The sequence below is a fragment of the Protopterus annectens genome, chromosome 4.part0, assembly GCF_019279795.1.
Source record: "Protopterus annectens isolate FY-2018-M chromosome 4.part0, PAN1.0, whole genome shotgun sequence".
In the NCBI taxonomy this organism is placed as follows: domain Eukaryota; kingdom Metazoa; phylum Chordata; order Ceratodontiformes; family Protopteridae; genus Protopterus; species Protopterus annectens.
In genome coordinates, this window is record NC_056733.1 from 248,703,486 (window position 1) to 248,726,963 (window position 23,478).

Genomic DNA, 23,478 nt, shown 5'->3' on the forward strand with positions numbered 1-23,478 from the left:
TCAATCAGCAGTTCCTAACTTAGAAGGATGTAAGCTACCTGTCCTGCCACAACAGTGCAGAACATAAACCTTCTTAATGTAAAACAACTGGTCTGAAGTCCAAGTGCTTAAACCAAAATGCTTAGAATGATAGTTACACCATGGAGTAATAAATACAACTGAGTACTTTTAAGATGACGCTAAAGCAAAATAAAGTAATAAAGTAGGAAGAAACACAGAGCAAAAGCAGATTATTGTTTTTGAGTGAGCAAATGAGATGGGCCCAGGAGGAGTATCCAAATGCAAATTTACAAGAGGGGCGGGCAGTTTCAAAGCCACCAAGATTAACACCAAAACAAAACCAGGGAGGGTGGGTAGGGAACTAACTGAAAAAACAGAGCCACAACTTCTAGCTACATAGTACTCAATGCAACACAAATAAATCAATTTAAATGCTGCATTTGAAAAAAGTGCAGATAAAGATTTACTTAAATTCACTTATACGTCCAGTTGATTGCAGGTAGGTCTTAGCCGGCCAAAGCTCAGAGTTTAAGCAAAAAATAATCCAAAATGTACCACTTATATAAGGCAGGAACCAAATATTAATGAAGTGAACTACCCCCACTTATCACTGGCTATGTAGGAATTCTAAGAAGCACTAAATTCTAACAAGCATTAACTGAAAAAACAGAGCCACAACTTCCAGCTAGATAAGTGAACAAAATCAAGAGAATTTCTTATATCTTGAAAATGAGCCTTTTCAGCAGGAGGAAATGTAAGCCCACTATGAAGCCAGTTGGAGGATGTCTTTCCTGGATGTCCTGGGCCTAGATTTTGGTCATGACCACCTTTCAAGTCCCCAAAAGTAAGCAAATGCCTACCAACTCAACGCAAGAACCTGAGGCATTCTCAAAACACCAACACACAGAATATCACCACAAAACCCTTGGAAGTCAATACAGAGGGTATAGAACCAGAAGCCTTTGTGGAGGCACCTAGGCCAATTGAAGGTTAAAAGATTCTCTCCTAGGAGGAACTGCATTCATCCAAATATGCTAAACACTTTCAGGGTCAGAGGCTTCAGACAAATCTGCAGGTGTCAATGTCAGTTAGAAAGCTGTGAAAATGCTTCAATGGACCATATATGCCCTAGAGTCCAGGGAAGTTTCCACTCTTCAAAAGTATAGCACCATCTTTCATTACCCCCATTTCAATGGTGTTTTGCTCTTTTTATGGGTGCCCATAGTGTTTGGGCCAATACCACAGCAGTCTTGGGCAAGGTATGCAAGTCTTTTTGGTTTAAAGCCTGCAAAGCTCTCCAATTAATGGTCTTCTAGTTGAAGTGGTCCCAGTGAGGACAGCAAGGGATGTTATAGTATGAAACAGAACACACTGCATGGAAGTCATTATGTGAAATTTGACTCCAACAAAAAATGCATGTCGAAATCTTTAAGCTTCTGACATCAACATAAGATGGTTAATACTCTACCAAAAGTAAAATTATGCACTAAATAAGAACTCTTCCCAAAAAGAGTACTTATCAGAAAGCCATGTCGAACACAGATGAAAGCTAGCACAATATGCAATCTGTGCTTGCACTGCTGCAAAAAAAAAAATGAAAACATGTCTAGGTATCCATCTACTACTGACTTATTGACATCCAGTTGGACAGGTGTCCACTCTGCCAGAAGGGTATGTACTTCTGGCTGGGCCATCACGTCTTTCTGCAACAGTGGTCAGAATGATTAACAGGGATATTCAAAGTACGTTAGTTTAGTGATTTAGGCTACTCAGGGGTGCAAATCTTGCAGCCCTATATAAAGGAAAGTGAAAAAATATATAAAAGTTACACAGACAAGACATTTAAAAAATGGAAACTTACTTTTCCATTTTTCCTCCACCACCACGTCTGCCGCCTCGGCCACCTCCACCACCACCTCCACTTCCACTACCGCCGCCACTGCTGCCTCCACCTCCTCCACCAGAGCCTCCACCGTTGCTACTACTGCTTCCTCCTCCTACTGCATCCAGTGGTGGTGCTCCACTTGGTGGTGGTCCGCCTCCTCCTCCTCCACCACCACCACCACCACCACCACCACCTCTTCTTCCTCCTCCTGGAAATCCTCTATCCATTCCACGTCCTCGAAACATGTTCCTATCACCACTGCGACCTCCACGAAACATCCCTGGGCCACCACGATCCATTCCACCACGTCCTCTCATTGGAGGACCGCCTCCACCACGATCACCACCTAAAATATAAAATTTTTACTCATTACGGAAGATAAAAGCAATGAGAAAATTTACACCGTGCTAAAATACCATTTAATAAATGATTCTAACGGTAATAAAAATGAATGCACTATGCCAAGAAAAACACATTACAAAAGAGCTGACCCTGCATCTGAATGATACTCAAGTTCAAAAAGTACATGTTAGGCTGGAGGGAATGTCTGAATATGGTTTATTGACTAGACTAGTAATGGTCTGTAGACTGGTAGCCACATACTTGCCTATAACCAATCAAATATCGGCAATTACATTAATAAAATTTCAGCTGCATTCGACTGTTAATGATCTAGAACATTATGGTTTAGAGATTCATGAATTACGAATACAATGCTAAATGAATAAATAATTACTCATCTATGAAAAATTTCACAGCAATCTTTTCTATGTAGCCTAAAGCTCCGTTACCCCACCCCCCTTAAAACGATTAAGACCAAAATGAAGTATCATTTTGCATTCATGGGTCTTGAGAAAAAGCTGGAACGAGTCCATAAATGGTTCAGAAATGTTATCCTGGAAGTACTGCTCACTCTTACATAGCATATGCTGTCCAACAAAGTGTACATGACTACATACAGGCTTGTTTTGTGGAGACAACAGGATCAGCCAGCAAAGTGAATGTTAAACTTTAAGCAACTCACTCTTCACAAAATAGTAACTTGTTGGAAAGTATATAAACCTAAAAATAAATTATCAGAATTGCTAAACTTATAGAATTCACTTAATTTGAGCTCAAATCAGGTTAATATAGTGTGTCCTCCCAATAAGAAATGGAAACAGTATCTCCAATACACTTAGATACAGACACCACAAAGTGCAGTCGTGTCCACTTACCATAAATGTAGAGGTTAGTCTTCACTGCTGCATACAAACTAATTGAGATCTCCTTCTGTAGAAGATTTTGGTTGGTTCGAATGGCAGAGACTTATTCCCAGACACCCTCCCCACTGATGTCAGAGAATAAGAGTTGGCTGGAATCATATTCTAGGTCTTTCTCACCACCTTCTCAGGACTAGAGTCCCACTCTAAAAAACCATAAACCAGGCATATAAAGCACCCATACTATCCTCAGTAGGGTACGGACAGGGAGACTTGAAGGATGATCCAAATGGTGAGGGTACCTAAAGGAACACACAGGGTTGTCTACTCTAACCCATAGCGGACACAGGGGATGAAAGAAGGGAAAGACTACTGCCAGTGATGACGCTAACATCCACATTTATGGCAATTAGACAACTCTACTAGGTTTACCATGCTTCACTGTTGCATAACCGCTCCTTGGGAGGATTTTTAAAGTTGAAAGACAGATGGATAGAGAGATGAAACTAGGCATATGATAACGTGGCCCTAGAGAACTACAGAGGCAAACCTGGCTAAACCTCTAGAAAGAATAGTTGTGGAAAATCTTACCATAATGATAGATGTCCTCTTCTCTGTTGCAGTATTCATAACTTGAGGGAGTTCCCCACTGTAGGAGACCTGAAGTTGGCCAGTATACAAAAGACTTCATTACTGTAGTGTGGCATGGCACGTCACACAGGCTGCAATTTAGACATCAGCCATAAAAAGCAGTGTACAAGTGCACCATCCTCAGAACTAAGTGCCACAGGAGGAACGCCAGCCTAAAGAAATAGGATAAGAATTATCCAAGGAGCAAGGCCAGGGGGAAGGAGGGAGTGAGAGGAATAGTGCAACAGATAAGAGACATCTAATGTTATGGTAAGATTTTACACAACTATTCTGTTATTCTGTTCATCTGTTGCAGTATTTATAACATGAGAGAGAATACCAGAGCTCATGAAGAAAGAGGAGGTAGGGGCGGAGGAGCTTTCCTGGAAGCCCTGCAGTACAGCTGTAAAATCCGGCTCTAGATTTAGAAATTACATCTAATTTGTAGTGTTTGGTGAAGGTATGGACTGAGGTCCATGTAGCTGCATCAAGAATTCAGTTAGTGTCCAGTCCCTTGAAAAAAGCCCCAGATGAGGCAACGGCCGCGGTGGAATGAGCCATAACAGAGGTGTGAAGGGTCTTACCATGGTGAGTGTAAGCAGAAGGAAATAATCTTGGAAATTCAGGAGGAAACCATCTGCTTGGACACCGCCCACCCCAGAGCCCTGGGGTGGTAAGACGCAAAATGCTGATCTGACTTTCTAACCGCCTTGGTTTTATCCAAATACAATCTATGCTGCCTGTGGACATTTAACATATGGAGGACCTTTTCACCAGAGTTCTGGGAGAAGGAAAAAAGGTTGGTAAGTGTATGGAGTGATTTAAGTACAGGTCATTGACTACTCTGTGCATAAATGAAGGGTGTGTGTACTCGAGGAGACCAAAAAGGGAGGAGAAACCATAAGGGCCTTTTACTCAGACACGCGTCTGTCTGAATTACATCTAGGAGCAACAGTTTTGAAGAGTAGCGGAGGAAGATGGCTTGACGGGTGGGAGTGTCAGCTTTTTTAAGACAAAGTTAAGGTCCCAGGGAGGCGGAACAGGTTTTCTGGGAAGCCTAATGTGTAGGCCGCCTTTAACAGTTTTGCCTCAAATATGCTAGCAAAGGAGGGAGATAAAGGCAGACAGGCAGATATGGCTGACATATGAGCTTTTACTGAATAACCCAAGCCAGTATTGAGGAGTTCACACAAGTCAAAACCAGGGGAACTTCCACTGTTCATGGATCCAAATTTCTTTTCAGACACCAGATTGAAAATTTCTTCCATTTTGCCAAGTATGATTTTCTGGTATTTGGTTTCCTGGCCTCCTGGAGGACTGACACCACAGCATTAGTCCCTTTTAGACACCTTTTCTCTGAGAACATGCTCAAAGGGACCAACGCTCCGGTGTCTAAACGGGACCAACGCTCCGGTGTCTAAAAGGGACCAACGCTCCGGTGTCTAAAAGGGACCAACGCTCCGGTGTCTAAAAGGGACCAACGCTCCGGTGTCTAAAAGGGACCAACGCTCCGGTGTCTAAAAGGGACCAACGCTCCGGTGTCTAAAAGGGACCAACGCTCCGGTGTCTAAAAGGGACCAACGCTCCGGTGTCTAAAAGGGACTAATGCTCTGGTGTCTAAAAGGGACTAATGCTCTGGTGTCTAAAAGGGACTAATGCTCCATCACCCACAGGGTCAACTGAAGAGTCTCCAAGTGGGATGGATCTTCTGTGAGGAAGTCTGCTCAGTGAGCTAATTTCTGGTGGCTGCCTTTGGTTAAATGCAGAAGAGGGAACCAATGCTGTCTTGGCCAAAAGGGAGTCAATCAGCAATATTTTTGGTGCATCTTGCTGAATTCTGTACAAGACGTTTGGTATGAGTGCAAGGGGAGGAACGCATACAGAAACATCTCCTTCCAAGAGAAGGTGTGCCCCCACTTTCCAAACTAGAGGATGTGGCTCTCTGGAACAAAACTGTTGATGTTGCCTGTTCATTGTGAGAGAAAAAGGTCTGTTTGAGGAACACCCTGCTGTTGGATGATGTCTAAAAACACATCCCTTTGGAGGATCCATTCATGGGATGGTGTCTGACCTGCTCAAGTAATATGCCATACAGTTTTGAGAGGATGACATACTCTGTCTGAAGGGTTATCTGGAATTTTACTACCAGCTCCCAAGCCTGAAGAGGCAACCCGGTCCCCCCGTTTGTTCGCATACCAGAGGACTGCCATATTATCAAACAGCTTCAGAGGTCCTAGTTGGAATAAGGGGTGGAAAGTTTGCATGGCCAACAGCAGCACTCTCATGTGTTCCTTCAACTGAGAGGGAGACCAGGTCCCTTGTACTCTCAGGTAGCCAAAGGTTGCTCCCCAACCTACGTCTGAGGCATCTGTGAAAATCTCGAGGAGCAGAAGGGTGTAAGGGTAGTCCCTGAGTGACACCTGAAGTATCCAACACTGAAGTTCTCTCTTTAGACAGGGGATGAGGGAAATATGAGAATTCTACAGGGTGCTGGTGTTGCAGCCAAACTGATGTTAGACACCACTGCCATTTTCTCATGTAGAATTGGCTAACAGGAGCATGGGAATGGTGGATGCCATGAGGCCCAAAACCCTGAAGAACCTTCTGGCTGTTAGGTGCTACACCAGCATAATGTTTCTAAAGTAAGATGTGAGGTTCTGATCCTGTGAAGGGGTGAAAACTGATTTTAAGTTTAAGGTGAACCCCAGATTTTGAGAGAGATTGATAGTGAAGGCATTGCTTCGCTCCAACTCCTCTGTGGAGGGAGCTAGGAGAAGATTGTCCAGATGTGGAAAGATGTGTATTCCCTGGAGTCTGGAATGGGCAATCATGAGAGCAAGGCATTTGGTAAAGACTCTGGGTGAGGGAGAAATCCCAAAGGGCACGGCACAAAATTGCAAATACCATGATGGTGTTGGGAAGGATGGGACTGTGCAGACATGCATTTTTGATATCCAGGGCAATCATGAATGCTTGGGCCAGAATGAGTGGGAACAGAGTCTAGTGTGTCATGTGGAAAGCGGGTACTTTTAGGAAGGTTTAGAGATGGGATACGTCGAGGATGGGACTCTAGGGAGAGTCCTTCCCGGGCACCAGGAACAAAGTACAGCTGTGTACACTTACCATAAATTTAGATTTTAGAGTTTATTCACTGTTGAAGTCCTTACAAAATGGGTTATTGGGCTCCCGGTAGCCCACAGTCGGCCAGAATACCACAGTCCTTGGTATATGACGTCGGCTGCCTTCGGTTTTAGGCCTGTCAGGAACAAAAGAAGGCAGCAGACACCACTGTCCTCAGTTTTTCTTGCCTCAACTGCCAGGAGCCCCCCAAAAAAGGTTAGATCAGGAAAAGAAAATCCAGTCTGCACCCTAGGAAAAAAGGGGGATGGAAGGGGGGAAACCAGGATTGCAACAGTGAATAAACTCAAGCATCTACATTTATGGTAAGTGTACACATAACTGTACTATGTTCGTGTTTCACTGTTGCAGTCCTTACAAAATGAGTTGATTCCCAAAGCCCAGGAAAAAAACAAAAGGGAGGAGGAACACCCACTGTTTAAGGGTTGGTGAAGATGCCCTGCAACACTGCAGTGGCAAAGCCAGCCCAGGACTTAGAAAACAAAGGTAAATTGTAATGTTTAGTGAAAGTACGGACAGAAGTCCATGTAGCTGCCTTCCAGTATGTCCCTAGTAGGTAAACCTCAAAAAAAGCTGATAAGGTAGAGGCTGCCCTGGTAGAAAGGATCCTAATACTCTGAGGAGGAACCTTGTCATGCTGCAAGTAACAAAAGTGAATACAATGAGCAATCCATTTAGAAATGGTCTGTTTAGAAATAGCTTTGCCCTGAGCTCCAGGAGCAAAAAGTACAGTTTTGTACCTACCATAAATGTAGATGTTCGAAGATCCACATAGCTGCAGTCATAACCTGTGGGTAGTCCGCTGTCCTCGGTCGGCCCGAATACCAAAGTGTTAGGCTGGCGTCGGTCATGGTCGCTCGGATCTGACGTCAGTACGCCGTGGTACTAAATCGCATGACCGACGCCATATCCTCAGTCTTTCTTGCCCCAGATGTCAGAAGGCCTTAAAAAGAAAGGCCATAGCCAAAAATGGAAAAACACCCAATCACCCATGTAGAAACAATATTTACAACACCAACAACACAACCACCCCAAACTACAGAGGGGAAGGAGGGAGGGTAAATTGGACTGCAGCAATGTGGATCTTCGAACATCTACATTTATGGTAGGTACAAAACTGTACTATGTTCTTCATCTCACATTGCTGCAGTCATAACCTGTGGGTAGAATCCCAAAGCAAAGGTAAAGGGGGGTTGGCAAAATCATAAAGCATTGGGAGCTGCTAACATGCCCTGTAAAACTGCAGTGGCAAACCCAGCCCTAGATTTGGAATAAAAAGGGAGATGGTAATGTTTAGAAAAAGTGCGCACTGAACTCCAAGTAGCTGCCTCCAAAATATCTTTAGTAGCTACACCCCTTAAAAAAGCAGTAGAAGTGGCAGTAGCCCTAGTGGAATGAGGTCTGATTCCAGCCGGAACCTCCTTACCATGATGAGAATAACAAAAAGCAATACAATGGCCAATCCACTTAGAAATAGTTTGTTTTGAAACAGGTTTCCCCTGAGAACCCAAAGCAAAAGAAACAAACAACTGTTGAGACTGCCTGAACCCTTTGGTTCTGCTCAAATAATAACGCAACTGCCTGTGAATATCCAAAGAGTGCAAAATTTTCTCCCCTTTATTTTGGGGATCAGCATAAAATGCAGGCAAATGAATAGATTGGTTTAATGCCACATTAGAAACAACCTTAGGCATAAAGGTAGGGTTAGTACGCAGGGTGACCCTATCTTTATGAAATATCAAGAAGGGTTCAACTGCCATTAGAGCCTGTAATTCAGATACCCTTCTAGCAGACGTAATGGCCAACAAAAAAGCAGTCTTCCAAGACAAAAACTTCAACTCCGTAGTAGCTGCAGGTTCAAAAGGAGGTAAAGTGAGCTTTTCCAACACAAAATTGAGATCCCAGGAAGGAGTAGGAGCTCTACGTGGGGGTCTTATGTTTTTTGCCCCTCTAAGAAATTGCTTAAACAAAGGGTGAGAAAATAAAGGAGGGTCACAGTCATAGTGAGCAGAAATGGCTGCAGCATGAACTTTTACAGAGGAGAAAGACAAACCCTTGTCTAATAATTCTGTAAGATACTGAAGTGAAACACTCAAATTAGGCACAGAGACATCAAAGCTCTTTGTTTTGCTCCAAAGAAAAAATCTCCTCCATTTATCAGCATAAACTTTCCTGGTACGAGGCCGACTGGCCTCCAAAATGACATTCAAAACTTGTTGACGAAGCTGCGACCCCCCAGGGTCTAAAACAGAATATGCCAAGCTGTCAGATGCAGGGACTGTATCCTGACATTGCGGAAATGATTGCTAGCCTGGGACAAAAGGTGTGGAACTGATGGCAAAGGCCAAGGAGGCTCCCGTACTAAACTCCTCAGCAGAGGGTACCAGTGCTGACGTGGCCAATCTGGAGCTATGAGAATCATGCAAGGCTTGTCCTGTCTGACCTTCAAGAGCACCTTGGGAAGAAGAGGCAGAGGAGGAAAGGCATAGACGTGAAGGTTGTTCCAACTGAATGATAGAGCATCCACTTTCCAAGCTTTTGGGTGAAACAGCTTTGTGCAAAACTTTGGCAGTTGGAAATTTAGTGGAGAAGCGAGCAGATCTATGTCTGGAGTCCCCCAAGCCACCGTCAACTGTTGAAATACATGAGGATCCAATTTCCACTCGTGGGGATCCACCATCTGTCTGCTCAAAACATCTGCTAAGGAGTTCTGTGCTCCCGGCAGAAACCTTGCCTGAAGAGTGAGGTGCAAACTGAGAGCAGTCTCCCACAAAATCATAGCTTGTCTGCAAAGAGGGTACGAATGGGTTCCCCCTTGCTTGTTGATGTACCACATGACTGTTGTGTTGCCTGTTTGAATCAACACCTGTCCTGGTTGAAGTAGATCCTTGAAGGCCATCAGGGCAAAATGGACTGCTAACATCTCCTTCATGTTGATATGCAAATGTTGTAGTCTGGGAGGCCACGTGTCTTGAACCCATTTCCCATTGAAGTGTGCTCCGCAAGCCATGTCTGAGGCATCTGTCGTTAAGATCTGACTCGCCTCTGGTCGGGTTACAGAGAGTCCCTTGTTTAGGTGACATTCCTGAGCCCACCACAAGAATTCCCTTTGGATGCAAGGTATTATCTGAATGACAGTGTACAAATCGTGGCAGTGTTGAGTCCATACGCTTTTGAGATACCATTGTAGCTTCCTCATATGCAGTTTGGCATTGGGAAGCACCAGAATACAAGATGCCATGAACCCCAAGGCCTGAAGGACTGTCCTTGCAGTCAGCCTGGACCGTAGAGATAATTGCTGGAAGTAAAGGGCAAGATTTTTTTGTTTGTCCGGGGTCAAGAACGCCATCTGAGAGGCTGTGTTCAGTCTCACACCCAGAAAGCACATGTCCTGAGAGGGTACTAGACTGGACTTTGTTGCGGGCACAGAATACCCTAGGCACCTTAACACTGTCATAACATACTGAAGATGGTGAAGTAACTTGACTTTGTCTTGAGCAAGAATCAGGCAATCGTCCAAATAAGGATAAATTTGTATTCCCCTTAGTCTTAAGAAGGCTATCACCGGAGCCAGGACTTTTGTGAACACCCTGGGCGCAGTAGATAAGCCAAAGGGCAATGCAGAGAACTGATAATGAAAAGTGCCAGTCCGAAAACGCAGGAACCTCCTGCAGCTGGGCCTGATAGGAATGTGAAGATAAGCCTCTTTGAGATCCAGAGTTACCATCCAGTGATCTTTGCCTAGCAGAGTCAGAAGCTGTTGCTAAGTTAACATCTTGAATTTGGGAATGTCCAGGTATGTGTTGAGAATAGACAAGTCCAGAATTGGCCTCCAAGTGTTTCCTTTCTTTGGTACCAAAAACAGGCGAGAATAAAATCCTAGGCCCACTTCTGACGGAGGAACCTCCCGGATAGCCCCCATTTTTAAAAGTAAAGAAATCTGTTTGTGAGCCTCCAACTTTTGCTGAGGAGGAAAGTCTGGCATGCCTTCGAAAGGAGGCAAGGTGTGAAAATAAAACTTGTAGCCTCGGTCTATAATGTCCAACACCCATTTGTCCTGGGTGACTAAAAGCCAATTTTGTCTGAAGTGCCAACTTTCCTCCCAGAGGAGCTGCCAGACAGGAGGGATCTGGCAGCTGGAGATACAGGTCATTGGGTCTGTTTACGAAAAGGCTGACCCCTGCCCTCACCTGAAGATTGTGCAGGGGAACTCCACGTCCTAGGCCTGAAGGAAACTGAGCATGAGCTCTGCCCCTACCACGTCTAGTTCTGCCCCTAGACTGAAAATCAGAAGAAGGATAAGCCCATCCCTTAAGTAGGCCAATTTCTGCTAAACTTAGGGGGCTGCACCTGTAAAAAATCCTTAACAGTCTGCATAGACTTAGCTTTGTCTTTCATTTTCTTCAAACTGACTCCACAGGAGAACCAAACAGAACTTCAGATTGAAGTGGAGCATCCAAAATTCGAGCTTTAACATGCTCTGACAAGTTCTGATCCTTAAGCCAGGCGTGCCTACGAATAACTGATCCAGTGGCAGCCACCCTGGAAGAAGCCTGTAGAGCATCAAAACCACACTGCAAAGAATGCTTACCCACCTGATCAGAGGCATGAACTAAATCCTGCAATTCCTTACACTCTAAGCCCTCTGCCAAAGCATCTACCTTAGATTTTAACTGACTTAGGAGAAAATTCTGGTACTTCAGCATATGAAACTGGCAATTCAAAGCCCTCATTGCTAGAGTGGAAGAGGTATACACTTTTTTACCCCACCTATCCAAAGCTCTAGAATCTTTATCCATAGGAACTGGATTCTTTACAACAGAAGCCCTGACACCCTTAGGTCCCTGGCTAACAGTTTCCAGGTCAGCTCTAGGGCTCTTATACAAATATTTATGAGCCTCTGGCACTCTGTAATACCTGTCTGGCTTGACCGGGGCAGGAGGCAAAGAATCAGGATTAAGGGAAGCTTCAGAGAAAACATCCTGAACAACATCCAAAACAGGGGGTATAGCCAAGGGCCTATGTTGTGGTAAAAACAAAAATTCCCTAAGTCTCTTTCGAGAGTCTGAGAAATCCTGACCTTCCCACTTAAAATGCTCCCTCATGGAATGCAGGGTTTCTGAAAAAGAAAAATCCTCTGGGAGCAGAAGGACTAGAATCCTCTGCATCTGAATCAGAATAAGGAGGAAAATCCTGAATGTCTTCAGCCGAAGACTCTGAGTAATCTGAAGAATGCTCCAATCCTTCCACCTCTGGCTCTACCCTAGGCCTCTTATCTGGAGGGGGCATAGAACCCCTGATTAAGGTAATCAAATCCTCTGCCATTTTTAGCATATGCTTTTTAGGTACAGAACCTGCAGAACTAGGGCTGACGCCAGAGGAAGACAAACCAGGCCTGACCTTGGAAGGTACCTTAGAGACAGAAGTAGAAGGCCTAACCACCTTATGCAAAGAAGGGACTACAGAGACCCGAGAGGCCCCCTCAGCCTGACCAGACTCCTGAGAGGCCACCTCCTGCAAAATTAAAGGCTCCCCCTGAGACTCAGCTGAAACCTCGGCTGGATCCACAGATTCCACCGTAGTTTCTAAAGAACCGGCGTCCGTAACGGACGACTCATCCTGCTTGGACTTTAACGATTTTTCCTTACGCTTCTTAGCGGTAGTCGGAGGATCCGACGGCATATTGTAGTTACACCGCTTACCGAAGACAAGCCTAGCACAATCTAACCTGAGTTTAATGGTGCGCTTATTAAATCTAGCACAAAAGCGACACCCGACTATGTCGTGCTCAGGCCCCAAGCAAGGAATACAGAGACAGTGGTAATCCCTATGAGGTATCTGTTTCCCACAAGAAATACAATTATTCACTTTTTCTGACATCCGGATTTAACTGAGGCAAGAAAAGACAAAAATATTCCCCAACGGGGTACTTAGCCCAACTTGGTCTTCGGTCTGAAACTCAGAATACGAAAATTTCAGGACGCCGAACGGCACTTGCAAACGCTGCTTCTGCTTCGGACCATGCGGCAAGAAAGACTGAGGATATGGCGTCGGTCATGCGCTTTAGTACCACGGCGTACTGACGTCAGATCCGAGCGACCATGACCGACGCCAGCCTAACACTTTGGTATTCAGGCCGACCGAGGACAGCGGACTACCCACAGGTTATGACTGCAGCAATGTGAGATGAAGAACATCTGACCAACAACTGATCAGACATTCGAAAAGATTTAGTCCTGTCCAGGTAAAATCTAAGCCATCTATGCACATCCAGGGAATGTGTTATTCTGAGGATTAGGAAAGAAGGTAGGCAGGTGGACAGGCTAGAAACCACCTTAGGCATAAAGGAAGGATTATTTTGAAAAGAAACCCGATCCACATGGAAGATAAAAGGCTCTACGGCCATTAAGGCCTGCAGCTCAGAAACTCTTCTAGCTGAAGTAATAGCCAAAAGAAAGGCAGTTTTCCAGGACAGAAACTTCAGGTCTGCTGAGGCAGCTGGTTCCAAAGGAGGCAGAGTAAGTTTCTCAAGTACAAAATTAAGGTCCCAAACAGGAGTAGGTGCCCTTCTGGGAGGCTTTAAATTGCCATCGCCCCTAAGGAACGGTTTCATCAAGGGATGAGAGAAAATGGGATGCTCAAAGGAACAATAAGCAGAAAATGCTGAAGCATGAATTTTGATAGAAGAAAAGGAAAGTCCACCATTAAGTAAGCCTGCCAGATAGTAAAGAATAAGAGGAAGAGTAGATTGAGAAGGGTCTTCCCCTCTAGTCTGCATCCAAATGGAGAATCTTTTCCACTTACCTGCGCAAGATTTCCTAGTGCTAGGCCTCCTAACCTCACGAAAGACCTCAACCACTTGTTGGGAAAGGTTTAAATTATGAGCCAAGCTGCCAAATGCAGTCTGAAGATGAGTATGCAGAACCCCACCCCACTGAACCAAGAGATCTGGTATCAAGGGAAGATGCCAAAGCTGAGACTGTGAAGCAGTGGATACACCAATGCTGTCTGGGCCAGTCTGGAGCTATGATGATGGTCCGTGGTTTTTCATCCAGCACTCTGGGAGGAAGAGGCAGAGGAGAGAATGCATAGATCGAGAGGTATGTCCAGGGGAAGGACAGAGCACCCACTTTCCAAGCTTTGTTGTGATGCTCCATGGTGCAAAAGATTGGAAGAAGGTGGTTGGCTAGAGATAAGAGATCCACCTAGGGAGTGCCCAACGCTGAATGATGCGATAGAAGATGGTCTTGTTTAGTTGTCACTCATGAGGATCCAGGACTGGCCTGCTCAACCAGTCTGCCAAGGTGTTGAGCCTTCCTGGAAGAAACTGAAGAAACTTCCTGGAAGCTGCTACGGACCATAGTATCATGCTTTGTCTGCACAGGGGGTAAGAGTGCAACCCTGCCTGCTTGTTGACGTACCACATGATTGTGGTGTTGTCTGTCCTGACCAGATGAGTACCAGGATGAGTACCAGGAAAGAGATGTTTGAAAGCCATTAAGGCCTGCTGGACTGCCATCAGTTCCTTCAGATTTATGTGCAAATGAACCTGTTGAGAGTTCCAAGTCCCCTGAATGCATCTACCTTCTAGATGTGCTCCCCAAGTGTAGTTCGAGGCATCTGTGGTGAGAGTCTGGCTGGCAGGAGGTGGACAGAAAGGCAGGCCCTTGTTCTGTGCACAGGCCATCGCCCACCAAAGGAACTCCATCTGCAGGCAGGGAATCAGAGGCAGTATCAAGGTCAGAATCCTGAGTGTGTTGACACCAAAGGTTTTTGAGGTACCACTGTATTTTCCTCATAAGCAGTCTGGCATATGGAATCATCAGAAAACATTAAGTCATGAACCCCAGGGCTTGCAGGAATTTCAGTGCAGAGAGCTGGGTCATGCTTGCCAAATTTTTAAAGTAATTCAAAAGATCCATTTGTTTCTCTTGAGGGAGGAATACCATCTGTGTGACTATGTTCAGGCTCGCTCCCAGGAATACAATCTCCATGGTGGGTACCAATTTTGACTTCTTTTTGTTGATGGTGTAGCCCAAAGTGGTGAGAAGGTTCTTTACAAAGTCCAAATCCTTTAGAAGTTGCTCTGGGGAGTTTGCTTGAATAACGAAACCGCCCGAGTAAGGGTAAATTTGAATGTTTCTTTGCCTGCAAAAAGCAATGACTGGAGCCAGGCATTTGGTAAAAACTCTGGGAACAGTAGATAAGCCAAAGGACAGTGAAAGTGCCTGTTCCCCACCCTGAAGCGAATGAACTGCCTTCAGATTTCCCTTACTGGGATGTGCAGATAAGCTTCTCTGAGATCCAAAGTAATCAGCCAGGAATCCTTGGCCAGCATTGGCAGCAACTGCTGAAGAGTGAGCATTTTGAATTTGGGAATCACCAGAAAAGTGTTTAGAATGGACAAATCCAAAAGAGGGCACCAGGTGCCCCCTTTTTTGGGGACCAGGACAAGTCTTGAGTAGAACCCTGGCCTATTTGTAGTGCAGGAATTGGCTCTATTGTTACCAGGTTTAGTAAAGAAACTTGTTTTTCTGCTTCTGCCCTTTGATTTGGGGGGATATCTGGGTGTCCTTGGTGGACAGGGAAGGTGTGAAAGGAGAACTTGTAGCCTTGGGAATACTATTTTGAGCACCCATTTGTCTGTGATGGTGAACCAGACATTTGTAAAAATGGCTAAACTTCCCCCCAAAGGAAATGGAGTCATTGGGAATGCTTGCTTTGGGAAGACTGCTTAGAGGTCCCCGATTTTGAAGAGGAAGCCTGCCAGTGCTTAGCCTTTTGAGGGGGTGGAAGGTGGTCCCCTAGAAGACCTCTTCAGGAACACACACAAAAAAAAAAAATAACCGCTGGCTTTACCATAAAGGGATAATCCTCCGAAAAAGTATACCACTGGAGTTTTCCAAGTCCAACTTGTTACACCAAAGCAATGGTCAAATAACAGCAGCACCGTCCATTAGGAACCACAAAAATATTTAATGAAACATTACAGCCACAACACAAAGAAACAAAACGGGATTGAGCGCGCTTTCATCTCAATATCACGACTTCATCAGAATCCAATGCATAATACATTCAACTCCATTAAATACTAACTAAGCAGTGAATTTACCTTTATGGTAAAGCCAGCGGTTATTTTTTTGTGTTCCTGAAGTGGTTTACGTGGTGGAGAATCGGAGGAGTGTGGTTAGACCCCTAGAAGACCTGTAAACCCCTAGGCCTAGTGCGACTGTTTACTAGTGTCAGGAAAAGTCCAAATCTTAGAAGGGTAATGTCTAATAAAACGAGGAGGCTAAACTTGCAGAAAGTCCTTCACAGTTTGCATCGATTTGGCCTTTATCCTCCAACTTTTTCAACACCTCTTCTGCTTTGCTACCAAAAAGATTGTCCTTGTGCAAAGGCACATCCAGTAATTTAGATTTGACAGGTTCAGAAAGGGGCTGCTCCCTAAGCCAGGCATGTCCTCTAATGACAGAACCAGTGGCTGCTGCCCTGCAAGAAGTCTCCAAAGTGTCGAAACCACAATGCAGAGAATGTTTATGGCCCTGAATGCCACAGCTGCAGAAGTATATACTTTTTTGCCTAGTCTATCCAGAATCCTACTATCCTTAGCAGATGGTAAGAGGGTAGCAATTTTGATGGACTGTCAAAAGCCACAGAAATTACAGAAGGGTCTGCAGAGAGACATCTGAAGAGGAACTTGCAATCCTCTGGGACCTTGTAGAAGGGGGCTGTTTTTGGGGGGGGAAGGTGGCTTGGAATCAGATACCTTAGAAGCTGAAACAGAAACATCAAGAAAGGCAGGTAATACAGGATGGATAGCTGATGGGCTAGGTGATGCCACCTGTAATAGGTTACTTTTTTTTTTTTTTTTTTTACTTCAGATACTTGGGCGCTCTCACCTTAGCGAGGGTCTCTCCAAAGTACATGTCCTCCATTGGTGAGTCCGTGCCATTTGATTCCTCTTTAGGAGAGGCATAATCCAAGGGGGAAGGGATCTGAAGGGTAGGCCAGGGACTAACCCCCTGAAGACGCCTCTTCCTCAGATATATCCTCTTCACTAGTTCTTTTAAGGGGAGTGTGTGTACTGGGCTGAGGAGGGGGTGGGGGAACTGTACAGCTTGGCAGAGGCCTAAGTGACACAAAGGGATTGAAAAGGCCTTGAGTGAACTTTTGCCAACCGCTAGCAGGTTCTTTTGGAGGAAACAAATGCTTGTTTTGTTTCCTTTTCCCATGCAGGTCTGCTTTATGTAGGGTTGGAGGGCCTGACATAAGCCTACATTTGATCAGGTCAGAATCAACCTCTTCCCTAACAAGGAAATGTGGAATGCCCCATAGGCCTTTTGGCAATCATGAGCAGTGGTTCCCCTCAGACATTCAACATGGATGCCTGCTCGGCCTCTGTGGATGTGCTAATGCTCAGGTCTGAGGCGGCCTGGACATCAGGCTCGGCATGCAGATCTGGGTTGTGAACCGGGCATGTCTCACGGCTGTCCGCCTCAAGAAAGATGATGGTATCCAGAAGCACAGCAGAAGGTTCAGGCCTTTGTTTTTTTGGCCTTCTGCTTCAAAATTGAGACTACTTCAGGCCCCAGGGATCCCTCCATTGTGCTTTTTACTAGCAGCTTTAATCACAAATTCTCAAGGCAGATGGCAAGGGAGGATACTCTACTCCATAAAGTCTTTGGGTCAAACACCTAACAAAGAGAACAGTTTTTGTGGTCACAATTTGGGCCTAAGCAAAACAGGCACTGGAGGTGGCTATCCTTGTGTGGAATTTGTCATCCACACTGGCACTTGCCCCTCTTGGGTGACATTAACTCTAACCAAAGACAGTAGCAAGAGTCAGAAAATTCCCTAACAGGGCACTTGACTCGGAGCCAGACTGTACGTTGGAACCTGGCGGCAGAGACGTTCTGAGGATGGTGCGTGCGTATGTCACTTTTACGGCATATGTCTAATCACAGCCTATGTGCTTTGTACCACATACCCTAGAGTAGTGAATTTATTAGGAACAAAGACCATAAAAAGTCTGAATTTCAGAAATTTGTTTGACTTGTCCAAATACCAGAGCTACCTGTGTATATATCAAAGGAGTGCAAAGTACTTTCTCCCCAGTTTTGCTGCTAAGGAAAAAAGCAGCGAGCTGTATTGTTTCAGAAAGGGAGAGTTCAGTAACCATTTTAGCATAAAGGAGGTGCTAGTCCTTAGACTCTGTCCAGGTGAAATCTGAGGGAAGGATTCTTTACACAAGGTTTGGAATTCAGAGATACTTCAAGCTGAGGTGACTGCCACTAACAATGCAGTCTTTCGAGAGAAGAATTTGATCTTTGTAAAGGCTGCGTCCCCACCGGGTGGTATAGCAGGGGCTCTCTTGGGTAGCCTTAGGAAGGTAATGATTTTCAGGAAAGGTTTCATGGTAAAATGGAAAACAAAAGGGGCTCCCATGGGCAGGAAATCAGGGAGGAAGACATTCATTTTAATGGAAGAATGAGCCTTTTGGTTCTAACCTACCTGACCAAACTCCTCACTAAAGGTAGTTTAGCTAGCAGTGGCTGATTGCCCTTGTTTTGCTAACAAAAAGTAAATTATCTTCGTTTCAAGATGCACAGCTTTCTAGTGCTGGGATTTCTGGCCTCTCAAAAAAAGATAACATATCCGTGTCCAAGAGCTAGCCCCACTGATTTTTCAGCATCTGAGTGAATCTATCCAACTGTTACTTTTTATACCTCCTGTGACAAACTCGGGTGTTTACTGTAACTAGATATTCAATACTTTCATGTTTTCAATTTTATTTATTAAATACATTAATATTTATGCTTATTTCACTCACACTGTGGCCGCTCCTTAAAGCCTTGCTGCATTGGTCAATCTCTACCATTTGTTTTAGTATTAATTTTACTTAGTACAACTTAGTACCCTTGTAAGAGCTTTAGAGTAGCTGACTGGTGGCAGCACACATGCCTTATAGTCTGGGCAGAGGGGGCACAGCTGGTAAATCTGTGCTAGCCTTTCTCAGGGGTGGGTGGGTTTGTGTGTAGATCAAATACCCAAGTGTGTGCCATCAACTACATGAAACAGGGACATAGTGCTCCAAAGTGGTCAGCATGGAGTCTTGTTTGGGGTCTGGAGAGGGAGTCCAGCCCCAGGTATGGAGTGGTAATGGAAATTGTCCTCGCCACCGAAAGCTTATCTGAAAATACTGTGCAATTCCAGTTTTGCTCCTAGTGGCCCAGGAGTCTTCAGTAATGCTTCCCCAGGCTGGCAGAGATACAGAAAGGCGCTGGGAAAGAGGAATGTGGGCAAGGTGGTTTGGGAAGTCAGAGCGAACCAGACTTGTCAGGAAAAGGCTGCATCTGAACCAGAGTTGCAGGGGAAGTCTTAGGCTTCTGAGGCCTCATACCACCCTTTTTTGTTTTAGTTAGAGGGTGGTGGGAGTGTACGTTTAAAAAAAGGTTTTGCTGGATAACTCCTTTGAAACTTGGGCACTGGGGAAAAAAAGATGCGTTCCAGTTCCTGCAAAGACCTAAAGCTATCAGTTGCAGGGCCAAACAATACAGAGTTGTCCAAAGGGGCATCCATGAAGTTTAGCCCTGGCAGAAGCACCATGCAACATCACAGCTGCATTTGACAGAGTGGCGGGTTACTTGAGAGGAGGCTCCCCATCAAGGACAGAGCCAAAGTGTTATTCTCTGAATATGACAAATAAGAAATGACCTGAGAGCAGAGAGAGAAGCTCTGGGGTAAATTTAGTTGTGTGTTTGACAATTAACGGCTGTAAAAGCCAGGGTGGTTGAAGTGTGCATTTTCTGGCTCAGCCTTTCTAGGATCCTGTTGTCCTTATCAAAAGGAAAGAGTGGCTGAAGGCAGTAACATGGATGGCTTATCTTAAGCCACTGAAATAACAGATGGATCTACTGAAGGACATCTGAACTGGAACTTGCAATCCTCAGGTACCTTGTAAAATCGATCAGGCTTCTTAGGGGTAGGAGGCTGGGAATCTGGGGCATGGGAGGCAGAGGCAAAAGCATCTAGAAAATGCAGGTAACATAGGAGGAATAGCTGAAGGGCTAGGGGATTCCATCTGCAGATCATCAAGGTCTCTCTTGTAATTCAGAGACCAGAGTGCTATCCAACTAACTAATCCTTCACACTGACCAGTCTCTCTCCAAAAGACAGTTTCTCCATGGTTGAGTCAGTACCATTGGAGTCGTCCGCAGGGGAAGCGTAATCTAAAGGGGAGGGGATCTGTGAGGAATAGGCCAGAGATTCATCTTCTGAGGATGCCTCTTCCCCTGATTAAATCATCTTCCTTAACCATTTGAGTGGAAAAGCAGTGCAGGAGGGGGTATTGAAACACCCGGAGGTCTAAGGGGCATAAAGGCCTTGGGTGAATTGCTGCCAATCATTCTGAGGGTCTTTTGGAGGGGGCAAGTGTTTAGACTTCTGCATCTTTTTTAAGATGCAGGTCTGTCCTATGTAAATGTAGGAGGCCCGGAATGAGACCTACATTCAACATCAGAGTGAATTTCCTCTCACACAAGGATCTGAAGCATCTACCTAGGGCCTTCAGTTATTATGAGTCTCAGTTCTCCTGTACATCCGAGACAGATACCTGCTCAGTCTCTGAGGTCATGCCTGTGGTCGGATCCAAGGCAGCCTCAGTATCAGGTTCAGCCTCTGAATCGGAACCAAGAACCATACACAGCTTAAGGCGCTCATCTGCCTCAGGAGATATTGTCCATGGTAAGAGGCACAGCACAAGTATCAGGCCTCAGCTTTTTGGCCGTCTGCTTTGTAAACAACTCAACCTCAGGCCATGAGGATCCCTCCATCGCGCTTTTAGCTAGCAACTTTAAGCGGTAGTTCTTCAAGTAAATGGCTAAGGAGGAAAGTCTATTCCTTAAAGTCTTCAGCACAAAGGCATGGCAAATGTGACAAGATCAGCAACTGAAGGTAGGCCCTAAAGCAGAACACTGGAGATGGCTATCCTTATATGGAATTTGTCTTCCACACTCGAATTTTGCCTTTTTTTGGATGACAAGAACCCTACGACAAAACAGTAACAGAAAATTCCCCAACCAGGCATTTATCTGAGGAAAAAAACCCTAGAAGACAACACATGACTTGGGTGAGCAGACTGGCATTCGAAGACTGCATTCTGACTGGTGGCAGAGAAGTTCTGAGGAAGGTGTGCACGTATGTCACTTTCATAGCAGATGTATGACAGCAAAGTACAGTTGTGTACACTTACCATAAATGTAGATGTTAGAGTATATTCACTGTTGCAGTCTTTTACATTTGGGTAATCCTGCTGGTAGTTTGCCCTCAGTCGGCATGAATTCCAAGTCTTGGGTCCTGCGTCGGCTGTCGTCGCCCCTTCCCTGACGTCAGGGGTATAAAAGAAGCAGCCGACGTCATTTTCTTTGGTTTTTCTTGCCCCAGATGTCAGGTGCCCCCTAAAGGGTAGCCAAACTTTCTATGTATATATAAAATTACGTGCAATATAAACTTTACCTTCATCCACAAGCAAATACACCACACAGGTTGCATAAATCAGAGAAGGAAAGATAGGGTTTCATCAGAAGTAAAGGGGGGATGGCGGGTGGGTAACCTGGACTGCAACAGTGAATACACTCGAACATCTACATTTATGGTAAGTGTACACAACTGTACTATGTTCATGTTTCAGTGTTGCAGTAATTACATTTGGGTAGATTCCCAAAGCTATGGTTGGGCGGCTGGAGCATTACAACAGCATATAAACAGCATTAGGAGCGGCTAAGAGACCCTGCAGAACTGCAGTGGCAAAGCCTGCCCTGGCTTTAGAGTAGAGTGGCAGATGATGGTTCCTCACTATTGTTATTTCATGTTAAACTGCCTCTGCATTGTACTATACCACATTATAATTGTTCCTTTATTTGCTTACATGTTTTGTAAATTTTGTGTATTGTAAGATACTAGTATATTAGTGGAGCTTTTCTCCTCGGGCCTCTGCTGAAAATGGACATGTATCCAGCCAGACTAGCCCGGTCAACAAATGTAAAATAAAAATAAAAAAATAAATGATAGTGCTTTGTAAAGGTGTGCACTGAACTCCAAGTAGCTGCCTCTAAAATGTCCTTAGTTGGTACTCCCCTGAGAAAAGCTGCTGAAGTGGCTGCAGCTCTGGTGGAATGGGGCCTAATGCCCTCAGACAATGGCTTGCCATGGTATAAGTAGCAGAAACAAATGCAGTGGCCTATCAACTTTTAAATAGTCTGCTTTGAGATGGCCCTTTCCTTGTAATCCTGCAGCATATGCCACTAGTAAATGCGCTCTTTCTGAAAACTTTGGTTCTGTCCAAGTAGAATCTAAGCTGTGTACATCCAAAGAATGCAGAATTTCCCCCTTGTTCTGTGGATTTGGATAAAAAGTTGGCAGATGAATGGTTTGGTTAAGAGCCACACTGGACACTACTTTAGGTATAAATGTTGGGTTTGTCCTCAGGGAGACCCTGTCCGGATAAAAAAATGATAAAAGGTTCCACAGCCATGAGTGCCTGTAGCTCTGAAACTCGTCTTGCAGAAGTTATTGCTAGAAGCAGAGCTGTTTTCCAAGATAAAAACTTTATATCAGCAGTAGCAGCTGGTTCAAAAGGAGGCAGGATGAGTTTTTCCAAAACATAGTTGAGGTCCCATGCAGGCATTGGTGATCTCCTTGAAGGCCTTACATTTTTGGCTCCTCTGAGGTACTGGGGATGAGAAAAGATTGGTGGCTCTGCATTGTAATGAGCTGAAATGGCAGAGGCATGAATTTTAATAGATGAGAAAGATAGGCCTTTGTCCAGCATCTCAGTTAAGTATTGTAAAATCTGAGGAATATTTGGCACAGCTGTATCTGTTCCTTGTGCTTGGTTCCAAGCACATAATCTCTTCCATTTTCCAGCATAAGATTTTCTAGTACTAGGCCTTCTGGCTTCCAAAATGACATACATCACAGCTTTGCTGAGAGGTGTGTTTTGTATGACTACATTATCTGCCATGCTGCCAGGTTTAAAGTCCTGAGTTGGCTGTGCAGGATCTGATTGTTTTGCTGGGACAGTAGATGCGGTACTTGAGGTAAGGTCCAAGCTGGGCATTGAGACAAACTTCTTAATACTGGGTACCAGTGCTGGCGGGGCCAGTCTAGTGCAATCAATCAGTATCATCTTTGGCTTCTCTTGTCTGACCTTTAGGAGTACCTTGGGGAGGAGCGGCAGAGGGGGAAAGGCATATACAGATAGGTTTTTCCAGCTGAAGGATAGAGCGCCCACTTTCCATGCTTGTCTGTGATAAATCCTTGTGCAGAATCTTTTTAGTTGGTAGTTGTGAGGGGAGGCAAATAGATCTATGTCCGGGCATCCCCATTTCCTTATGCTGAAGACTTGTGGATCCAGCTGCCACTCGTGGGGATCCATGAGGTTTCTGCTTAGTTCGTCTGCCAGAGTACTTTTCCTTCCTGGCAGGAACTGTGCCTGCAGATGTACTTGGTAAGTCAATGCTGTGTCCCACAAGGTCATGGCTAGTCTGCAAAGGGGGTAAGAATGTGTGCTCCCCTGCTTGTTTATATACCACATGACCGTGGTGTTGTCTGTCTATCAGT

At 44.9% G+C, this 23,478-nt stretch overlaps 1 protein-coding gene across 1 annotated transcript in view; it reads right to left on the reverse strand.

The window, feature by feature from the left end:
- The window catches only part of EWSR1 (EWS RNA binding protein 1), a 654,399-nt gene that overhangs the window by 80,270 nt on the left and 550,651 nt on the right, over positions 1-23,478 (reverse strand). The window contains exon 8 of the mRNA XM_044068243.1: positions 1,862-2,231. Within this exon, the coding sequence (XP_043924178.1) occupies positions 1,862-2,231 (370 nt within the window). The remainder of the gene's footprint in view (positions 1-1,861; positions 2,232-23,478) is intronic.